Genomic DNA, 11315 nt, shown 5'->3' on the forward strand with positions numbered 1-11315 from the left:
TTTTGCAGATAAAATCACTCATATTCGGAAGGAGCTAGACACCACCGTGGGAGCAGGGCTGGGGCGGGAGAGTGCTAGAGCCCTGTCTGGTCAAGTTGCATGGAATCGGTTTCAATCTGTTACCCCCGAGGATGTGGACAGGCTGCTTGGACGCGTGAAACCAACCACCTGTCTCCTTGATCCTTGCCCATCCTGGCTAATAAAAGCAAGCCGGGAAGGGCTGGGTGATGGGCTCTGCGGGGTGGTGAATGCTTCCCTCTGTGAGGGAACATTCCCAGATCCGCTGAAAGAGGCGGTCGTTAAACCGCTTCTTAAAAAACCATCTTTAGACCCGGCCAGTATGGCCAACTATCGCCCAGTCTCAAATCTTCCATTCTTGGGCAAGGTGATTGAGCGTGTGGTTGCTGAACAACTCCAGGCACGCCTGGAGGATGCGGACCATTTGGATCCCTTCCAATCGGGGTTCAGGCCTCATCATGGGACCGAAACTGCCTTGGTCGCACTGGTTGATGATCTCCGGCGAGCTAGGGACAAAGGTGAGAGTTGTTTCCTAGTTCTGCTGGATCTCTCAGCGGCCTTTGATACAATCGACCATAACATCCTTCTGGACCGTCTAGAGGGGCTGGGAGCTGGGGGCACTGTTATACAGTGGTTTCGCTCCTTCCTCCTGGGCCGTGTTCAGAAAGTGGTGGTGGGGGATGAGTGTTCAGACCCTTGGGCCCTCACTTGTGGGGTACCTCAGGGTTCCGTCCTCTCCCCCATGCTTTTTAACATCTATATGAAGCCGCTGGGAGAGATCATCAGGGGGTTTGGACTGGGTGTCCATCAATATGCAGATGATACCCAGCTCTACCTCTCTTTCAAATCAGAACCAGTGAAGGCGGTGAAGGTCCTGTGTGAGTGCCTGGAGGCGGTTGGAGGATGGATGGCGGCTAATGGATTGAGGCTGAATCCTGACAAGACAGAAGTACTGTTTTTGGGGGACAGGGGGCGGGCTGGTGTGGAGGACTCCCTGGTCCTGAATAGGGTAACTGTGCCCCTGAAGGACCAGGTGCGTAGCCTGGGAGTCATTTTGGACTCACAGCTGTCCATGGAGGCACAGGTCAATTCTGTATCCAGGGCAGCTGTCTACCAACTCCACCTGGTACGCAGGCTGAGACCCTACCTGCCCGCAGACTGTCTCGCCAGAGTAGTGCAGGCTCTAGTTATCTCCCGCTTGGACTACTGCAATGCGCTCTACGTGGGGCTACCTTTGAAGGTGACTCGGAAACTACAGCTAATCCAGAATGCGGCAGCTAGACTGGTGACTGGGGGCGGCCGCCAAGACCACATAACACCGGTCTTGAAAGACCTACATTGGCTCCCAGTACGTTTCCGAGCACAATTCAAAGTGTTGGTGTTGACCTTTAAAGCCCTAAACGGCCTCGGCCCAGTATACCTGAAGGAGCGTCTCCACCCCCATCGTTCTGCCCGGACGCTGAGGTCCAGTGCCGAGGGCCCTCTGGCGGTTCCCTCATTGCGAGAAGCAAAGCTACAGGGAACCAGGCAGAGGGCCTTTTCGGTAGTGGCGCCCGCCCTGTGGAACGCCCTCCCAGCAGATGTCAAAACGATAAACAACTACTTGACATTCAGAAAACATCTTAAGGCAGCCCTGTTCAGGGAAGTTTTTAATGTATGATATTTTAGTGTTTCCTGGTTTCTATGGAAGCCGCCCAGAGTGGCTGGGGGGGCCCAGCCAGATGGGCGGGGTATAAATAATAAATTATTATTATTATTATTATTATTATTATTATTATTATTATTATTATTATTATTATTATTATCCTCTGCTCTTTTAAAATGTGGGGTTTATTTTGATTATGGATTTTGTGGTTTCATATTTTGATTTTTATCTATAAACCACCCTGAGACCTGCAGGTATAGGGCGGTATATAAATTCAGTTATTGTTGTCATTATCATTATTATTATTATTATTATTATTATTATTAATAATAATAAAGAGATCCAGGAAAAGCTAAATGATTGCTTTGCACTGCAGGAAATAGGCCAGAGCCCCAATGCATGAGCTAAGCTTTGCAGGGGGAAAGTAATAAACTACTTGGGCAAAGGAATTGAGATTATCATCAAATTTGCAGAGGACACCAAACTACAGTAGGAGGAGTAGCTAAAGCCGCAGAAGACACAATTGGGATTCATGATGACCTTAACAGATTGGAGAACTGGACCAAAATTAACAATGTGAATTTCAACAGGGGCAAATCCTATATAAGATTTGGGGAGGGGACGACTACGAGGACGTCGATGACACCTGCCTTCCCTGTAGTACCATGTGAAAAGGATCTAGGCGTCTTAGTGAAGGAGTTTGTAAATAAACGCAAGAGTGAGTTTTTCTCTTTGTAAACTGACTTTTGGTGAGAAATAAATTTCTGCAGTCCCCCACCCAAAATGAGAGAGGTAGCTACCCTTCCCCTGTCCCAACAGCCCTTACTGTCAGAACGTCCTTCTGAGGTTTAGGGACATGATGCCCCTCAGGGGTGCCAATTTGAATAAAATATTGGGGTGGTGGGCAGGTAAGCCCCGCCCTGCATAATTGATCACACCATTTGAATGACAATGTCTATCAACTTTATGGGGACGGACACCCTAAAATATTTTATTGGGGGGGTGTGAAGACCCCCTGGGCCCCTAGGAGTTGGCTCTTAGGATGTCCCTCTGCCAGTTCCAGTTCCCCAACCCCCTCCCACGGCAGGGATCCCTCCTGGCTCTGCGCGTGTGGCGAAGTGCGCCCGTGTTGCAGCTGGCCGGTCCCTTTTGGCTGAAAAGACTTGAGAGAAGGAGTCCACGAAGGGGTTAAAGGAAGCGAGAGAGGACTGGATGCCTTGAAAGGCCTGGAAAGGGACACTCCCTTTGTCCGTCCCCGTCCCCCCCCCCATCTGCCCTCCCTTCTCCGCTCGTCTAGGGTGGTCCCGCCAGATGGAGAGGTTGGTGCGCTCGGGAGAAATGCGGCACGGAGAGCGAGGGGCGAGCTGTGCCAAGGGGGGCTCTGGGCGCAGGAGAGACTCTGGGGAGGGGGTCTCCTTCAAGTCATCTGAGAGAGGGATCCTTGAACGGGGAGTCCACTTCGCCCACCCCTCCCTCCCTTCCTGGAAGCCGAATCTCCTCCCCCTCTATGAGCCCCAGACAAGCCAAGTCAGGCCATTGGTCAACCTGGAAAAGGGGGAAAAGGCAGGAATTTCCCCACTGCAGAGGAAGGACGGAATGAAAAATCCTCCTCCAAAACGGCTCTTTGTTTCTGGAATTCCATTCACAAAGTAGCCAAAACCCTTTTCCATCTCCCATGTTTTCAGTTTTCAGTGTTATTTCCCTTGCATGGTCAATGATTCCATACACCATTCCAAAAATATGGACGGAGGTGCTATGGAAATGTTTCAGCATTTATATATAATATACATATTGAAAGCATTTCATTATTTTTGTTTATTTTTTGTTTATTTTATTGCATGCTGAGATACAATCCATCAGCATCAAAAGGTAATAGAAGCCTGCACCTTCCCAGTCTGGGTTGCTTCAAGGTCAAAGGACTCATTATCATGATAGACAATACCTGTGGCTGGAGGCTCTACACAGAGACATGTGCATATTCAGGCCAAGGATTGCCAGTATTATAGGCAAGGTGTGTGAACTTGCTAAATTTATAAATGCTGAGTGTGAGAGAAAGTGAGTGGGTGGGATTATAGTATATACTATAAGGTAAAGGGACCCCTGACCATTAGGGGTCAGGGGTTGCAGCGCTCATCTTGCTTTACTGGCCGACGGAGCTGGCATACAGCTTCCGGGTCATGTGGCCAGCATGACTAAGCTGCTTCTGGAGAACCAGAGCAGCACACAGAAACGCCATTTACCATATTTTTCGCCCTATAGGACTCACTTTTCCCCCTCCAAAATGAAGGGGAAATGTGTGTGCATCATATGGGGTGAATGCAGGCTTTCGCTGAAGCCAGGAGAGCGAGGGGGGTTGGTGCACACCGACCCCTCTCACTCTCCAGGCTTCAGGAAGCTATCCGCAAGCCTTGGGAGCCCGCGTGAGTTCCTGTCGGGCTCCCTAGGCTTGCGGATAGCAGCCTGCAGCCCAAAACCCGGTGAGTGCAGCGGACCGCACCCCGGGCTTCGGGCAGATATCCGCAAGCCTGGGGAGACCGGCACCTGGGGGGGAATAATTTCCCCCCCTTTATTTCCCCCCCCAAAAAAACACCTAGGTGCGCCCTATGGGCCAGTGCGCCCTATAGGGCGAAAAATATGGTACCTTCCCGCCGAAGCGGTACCTATTTATCTACTTGCACTTTGACGTGCTTTCGAACTGCTAGGTTGGCAGGAGCAGGGACCGAGCAACGGGAGCTCACGCCGTTGCGGGGATTTGAACCGCCGACCTTCTGATCGGCAAGTCCCAGGCTCTGTGGTTTAACCCACAGTGCCACCCGCCTCCCTAGTATATCCGTTAATGATGTCCATCCATAACTTTTCATGAGTTTATATTGTGATTCACTTGTGGTACATGCTCCAGTATTACTAATATACTTTGCTGTCCTTGCTTCAAAAGGCGAAAAGGTTTTAACATTTTAACTCTGCTAAGTTTGCAGAAGAAGTCACAGGTTAATGGCGGCACCAGATACTTTGCTGTCTTTGTGTCAGTGGATTAATACAGTAGTTTTGAATATTTCTACATTCACGTATGGCACCAATAACACTTCTGCTTTACTTATTCCATTTAGGTGAGACTCTGATACACAAGTCTCAACTCGTTTCCTTCCTTGAGAAACAAAAATACAGAAACGCAGGAGAGGCTGCGAGGCATTTCCCTTCAGTATGCAGTGAGACTGTCTCCTTTCAGTGTGTAAGAACATATGGAGAGGCCTGCTGGGTCAGGATGATGACCCACCTTTGGCTTGTCAACTGCAATTTGGTCCATTTCCCCACGTCTCTCTGGAGAGACTTTGCCTCCAGTCCTGCCTTCCCTGCCCATTGCTAGGCTTTTCAGACGCAGTGATAACTCCTTCTCTCCATCCCACCAGGTTTCCATTATTCCCACCATATCATCTCCCATGTCTACAGGGTTTAAGGGAAGATTGCTGCTGAGTTATTTTTTATTTTTTGGAGGGGTTGTCCAACAGTCTGTTGCTATGATTTATTAGATTTTTCGGTCACTTTCTCTTCCTCAGGGCAACCCAAAGCGACTTGCAACCAAACACACATCAGCAAGATTAAGTATTAAAAGTCCTGATCTTAGTGACCAGCCAAGGTCTTCTTTGCCATGTTTTCTGTATTTTGGAAGGCAGAGAGAAGGCTGTTCTCAGGGCCTGCTCCACCATGAGGCAGACTGAGGCAGCGCCCTCAGGCAGCAGATGCAGAGAGGGGCAAGTGGACCGAGCTGAGTGCCATTTTGTTGCTGTTTAGTCGTTTAGTCGTGTCCGACTCTTCGTGACCCCCTGGACCAGAGCACGCCAGGCACTCCTGTCTTCCACTGCCTCCCACAGTTTGGTCAGACTCATGCTGGTAGCTTCGAAAACACTGTCCAACCATCTCGTCCTCTGTCGTCCCCTTCTTGTGCCCTTGATCTTCTTGTGCCATTTGGCCTGCCCTAATTTAACCTTTAATTTACCTTTACCTTTAATTTAACCTACTGTCCTCTCATCCAGTGGAAGGTGCTGTCCCATTTCCAGTGCCCTAGGCACAATGGAGCAGCCTTGGAAAGTAAATGGTGCAGGATTAGGGAATGTGTGCAGTTGATTGGAAGATTTTGGAAGGATATTACAGATCATGGAGGAAGGAGGGTAATGGATTTCCAGTGGAGGGGGAAAGTGACAATGCTACGTCCCTCCAGATGTTGCTGCAGTACAACTCACATCATTGCTGGCCATAGGCCATCCTTGCTTGGGTTGATGGTAAAGGTAAGGTAAAGGGACCCCTGCCCATTAGGTCCAGTCGTGACCGACTCTGGGGTTGCGGCGCTCATCTCACTTTATTGGCCGAGGGAGCCGGCATACAGCTTCCGGGTCATGTGGCCAGCATGACTAAGCAGGGATTCGAACCACCGACCTTCTAGTCAGCAAGTCCTAGGCTCTGTGGTTTAACCCATAGCACCACCTGCGTCCCTCTGGGTTGATGGTACTTTGAGTCTAACCACATCAGGAGGGCCAGAGGTGCCCCACCTTATCACAGAAGTTTTCTTTTGGTACTCAGTGTTAATGGGAAGTTCAAGGTGGAAGTGGATACTAAGGGTCCTTGAGACAATTTCCCAGAGCGTATTATGGATATTTATTTTAAAAGGCAATCCAACAGTGTAACTGTATTCTAAGATCATGTGGCTTTACTGATGATGATTGAAGATCAGGAAAGTTTGAAGAGATTTTACCATTATTTCATTTCATTTCCTAACAAATCAGACCAATGTGTGTTACATTCCTTTATTCTCTTTCTTGAAACCCTTACAGGAATTTTGTTACACTTCCACCGCCTCTGAAGCAAGGGGAAAAGACAGAATTCTGTGAGCACACTTAGTTCATATCCCTGAACTCACAAAGAAGAGAAACCACGAGGGATGGAGTGCGGAAAGAGTCTCACTGATTGTGGAACATTCAGTAAACACCAGCAAACTCATACGGGAGGAAAACAGTTTGAATGTATGGTTTGTGAAAAGAGCTTCACTCGGAATGAAAGCCTTGTTACACATCAACGAACTCACACAGGAGAGAAACCATTTCAATGTGTGGAGTGTGGAAAGAGCTTCAGTCGGAGTGGAAGCTTTAATTTACATCAACGGACTCACACGGGTGAGAAACCATATGAATGTATGCAGTGTGGAAAGAGTTTCAGTCGCAGTGAGGGCCTTAATTTACATCAACGAACTCACACAGGTGAGAAACCTTTTAAATGTATGGAGTGTGGAAAGAGCTTCAGTAGGCATGGAAATCTTAATATACACCAACAAACTCACACAGGGAAGAAACCCTTTAAATGCATGGAATGTGGAAAGAGTTTCTGTCACAGGGGAAACCTTAATACACACCAACGAACTCACACAGGGGAAAAACCCTTTAAATGTATGGAGTGTGGAAAGAGATTTAGTCACAGTGGAAATCTTAATACACATCAACGAACTCACACAGGGGAGAAACCATATAAATGTAAAGAGTGTGGAAAGTTATTCAGTGAGAGTGGAAGACTTCATATACATCTACGAACTCACACAGGGGAGAAACCATATACATGTATGGCATGTGGAATGAGCTTCAGTCGAAGAGAAAACCTTAATTTACATCAACGAACTCACACAAGGGAGCGACCATATAAATGTATGGAGTGTGGAAAGAGCTTCAGTCAGATTGGAAACCTTAATAAGCATCAACAAATTCACACCGGAGAGAGACCATTTAAATGTATGGAATGTGGGAAGAGCTTCACTGTAAGGGAAAACCTTAGAAAACATGAGCAAACTCACAAAGAAGAGAGACCATTTAAATGTATGGAGTGTGGAAAGACCTTCAGTCAGAGTTTCCGCCTTAATTTACATAATCAGACTCACACAGTGGTGAAACCCTTCAAATGCATGGAGTGTGGAAAGAGCTTCAATTGGAGTGGAATGCTAATAATTCATCAAAGAACTCATACAGAGGAGAAACCTTTTAAGCATCAACAAATTCACACAGCGGAGAAGCCATTTAAATGCATGGAGTGTGGGAAGAACTTCAGTCGGAGCAGAATGCTAGTAATTCATAAACAAACTCACACAGAGGAGAAACCTTTTAAATGTGTGGAGTGTGGAAAGAGCTTCTCTGGTAGTAGAAACCTTAAAAAACATCTGCGAACTCACAGAGCAGAAGAACCATTTAAATGTATGGAGTGTGGAAAGAGCTACAGTCAGAGTGGAAGCCTTAAGAAACATCAACAAACTCACACAGGGAATAAACCTTTTAAATGTTTGGAGTGTGGAAAGAACTTCCGTCAGAGTTCAGACCTTACTTTGCATCGTCGGACTCACACGGGTGAGAAGCCATATAAATGTATGGAGTGTGGAAAGAGCTTCAGTCAGAGTGGAAACCTTAATAAACATCTGCAAACCCATACTGGGGAGAAACCGTTTAAATGTATGGACTGTGGAAAGCGCTTTTGTCGGAATGAAAGCCTTACTTTACATCTACGAACCCACACAGGTGAGAAACCATATAATTGTATGCAGTGCGGAAAGAGCTTCAGTCAGAGTGGAAAGCTGAGAATTCATCAACGAACTCACACAGAGGGGGAAACCATTTAAATGTATGGAGTGTGGAAAGAGCTTCATTAAGAGAATGCTTCTGCTAAATCTCTTTACAAGTAACCTCAAGTGTTGTTTTTTTGTTTTTTAAAAAATGTTTTTGTTAAAAGATTTTCTTGGGGATCAACAAAACATGTGGGGGGGTCTCCTTTTTCCAAGTCAGAGTGAGGCAAAAGAGAGGAGGGAAGTGAGAGGGTAGGGAGGGGGAGAGACAGTAATTTTTCATCATTCTGCATAGTATATACATGCTTTTTTGCAGACAATTGGTTGCAGTGTGTTGCTGTCTGTGTGGCAGGGGTGTAGCTGGATCAAGTTTACCATACTGATTGGTATGTTTCCAGGGTCAGTCAGTGGATTGAGTTTGAATCCTGACAATGCAGAAGTACTGTTTCTAGGGGACAGGGGGTGGGTAGATGGGGGATGGGACTTCCTGGTCCTGATTGGGGTAGCTGTGCCCCTAAAGCACCAGCATCAGAGTACCATATTTTTCACACCATAAGATGCACTTTTTCTTCCTAAAAAGTAAGGGGAAATGTCTGTGCATCTTATGGAGCAAATGTGTGGTCCCTGGAGCTGAATTTTTTGCCCAGGGGCAAAAAGCAGTGTTCTCGAAGCTACCAGCATGAGTTTGACTAAACTGCGGGAGGCAGTGGAAGACAGAAGAGCCTGGCATGCTCTGGTCCATGGGGTCACGAAGAGTCGGACACAACTAAATGACTAAACAATAACAACAACAAAAAGCAGATCATGCTTTTTTCTTTTTTTGAAAGAGGGAAGTGGGTGTTGAAACAAAGCTGCTGATCGCAAGCGATCGGGAACGAGATAAGGGACACTAGCAATAAAGGAGGCTGGCAGGGAGGGGGGAGGTAAAGACAACAAAATTGCAAGGAGAGGAGACAGGAAGACTAAATCAGTGAGGAGAGAAATTAGAAGAAAAGGAGGAGCAAAGAACTCACCAGCTAAGGAAAATACACTAAGGCAAACAAGAGGGAAGGGAGTGTTGAAAGGAAGCAGCTGATCGGGATCGGGATAGAGATAAGGGAGGCTAGTGGAGGCTCCCTGGGAGGGGAGAGGTAAAAGCCCATGGATCCTAAGGATTTTTACATTGGTTCACCCCAAATTCACCATCAGATCACATAGCATGTCCATGGCTACAGCCTGTACCAAAAAAATCACGCCACTGTTTCCTGGGGCTGCAACGGTGGAAGAATGTGCTTACAAAGCACGGATCCACATGGATTCTCAGGATTTTTGCATTGGGCTACCCCAAACTCACCATCAAATCACACGTCTGTGGCCGCAGCATGAACCACAAAAATCATAAATCTACTGTTTCGTTCAGAATATTTTTTTTCTTATTTTCCTCCTTTAAAAACTAGGTGTTTCTTATGGTCTTATGGAGTGAAAAATATGGTAGTTTTGTGTGGCAGTTAGACTTTTCCAGAGTTACGCTGGAAGAGAGCCCGGGTCATTTGACCCTTTAATTAGTTCCCTTTCCCCTCCTATAAAAACTACAGAAGACACTCTCTTTTAAGGTTTAAATAGCACATAACTTTTTTACGCCACGTACTTGCATGTGTTAGATTAAATGCAGGTAGCTGTTCCTTTATGTTACAGACGGATTAACTCTTGAGGCAGACAGCAGCACAACAGAATTTTGCTGCTGTTGACTGTTAAAGCTGTTCAGAACTGACTTAACTGCCAACCAACATCACTGTCTCAGACGTATGACACCACACATCAAAAAAGAAAAAAAATTCCTTCCAGTAGCACCTTAAAGACCAACTAAGTTAGTTCTTGGTATGAGCTTTTGTGTGCATGCACACTTCTTCAGATACACTGAAACAGAAGTTTCCAGACCCTTCTATATAGTGAGAAGGTGGGGAGGGGTATTACTCAGAAGGGTGGTGGGAATGGGTGATTGGCAGATAGCTGTGATGAGCCTGTTGACGACTCTTAACGACTGCAATGGGTCTTACAGGAAAAAGCAAGGGGTGAGAAGGTGAAAAAGACCTATTGCAGTCGTTAAGAGTCGTCAACAGGCTCATCACAGCTATCTGCCAATCATCCATTCCCACCACCCTTCTGAGTAATACCCCTCTCCACCTTCTCACTATATAGAAGGGTCTGGAAACTTCTGTTTCAGTGTATCTGAAGAAGTGTGCATGCACACGAAAGCTCATACCAAGAACTAACTTAGTTGGTCTTTAAGGTGCTACTGGAAGGAATTTTTTTTGTTTTGACTATGGCAGACCAACACGGCTACCTATCTGTAACCACACATCTCTTTAGCCCTTGTCAGCATTAACACATTAACTTGGCATTTTGGCTATTACCGGTAAGTTGTAAAGCTTTCCTTGCAGAAACTTGATAATAGCCCATACAATGGCTAAAAACAGAAAGGTGACAGAAAGGTGGTGTTCCCTCTCCAAGAGTTTCCTGCTTAAGTATAGGACAGGGTGCAGCATTTGTCCATCTTCCACCTTCTGGCAAACTTGCCCCAACTCCTATATTGGAGGCATCTGTGAAAAGGATAAAGGGCTCTAGGAAAGAGCTCTCAAAATAGGCTCCGTTCAAAACGAAACAGGAATGCCTGTACAGCATCACCTTTGACATACTTTGGAAATCTGAGGTAAAATATCCACCCTGCAACAATGGCTGCGGCAGTTCTGCTCTCAGCTTCATTTCCTCCATTTTTAAAAGAAACATGTCTTTTTCATGGGCCATCTTGTCCTCCCTTTCTCTTTCTTTTTCCTCATGATCTGCTCCGCTCTCTCTCTCAGCCTGTATCTGTGCTAACTGAACGTCAGCTGCGATTCTGGCTTGCCCAGCTGCTAATTTTGCCTTTTCTCTTTCTGTTTCAACTTTGTTTTCCTTTCTCTGCTTCAATTTTAGCCAATTCTAATCTTAGCCTCATCATTTCTAATTCAGTATTTAGGATTCTCCTCAGATGCAGCAGCTGGGTCATCCCGTGTCTCTCTTGCATGGTGACTGCTGGCCATTTTC

At 46.5% G+C, this 11315-nt stretch overlaps 2 protein-coding genes across 2 annotated transcripts in view; one reads left to right on the forward strand and one right to left on the reverse strand.

The window, feature by feature from the left end:
* LOC309364552 (uncharacterized protein) overlaps positions 1-11315 on the reverse strand; it is a 419096-nt gene that overhangs the window by 378097 nt on the left and 29684 nt on the right. The window lies entirely within an intron of this gene.
* LOC309361472 (uncharacterized protein) lies at positions 3497-8612 on the forward strand (the record flags this gene model as incomplete). The annotated part of the gene is made up of 3 exons (XM_081896510.1): positions 3497-3532; positions 6490-7914; positions 8605-8612. Exons 2-3 carry the CDS (start codon positions 6597-6599, stop codon positions 8610-8612), a joined length of 1326 nt encoding a protein of 441 aa, XP_081752636.1. The 5' UTR covers positions 3497-3532; positions 6490-6596.

Source organism: Podarcis melisellensis (assembly GCF_964234715.1).
Source record: "Podarcis melisellensis genome assembly, chromosome: 2".
Lineage (NCBI taxonomy): Eukaryota > Metazoa > Chordata > Lepidosauria > Squamata > Lacertidae > Podarcis > Podarcis melisellensis.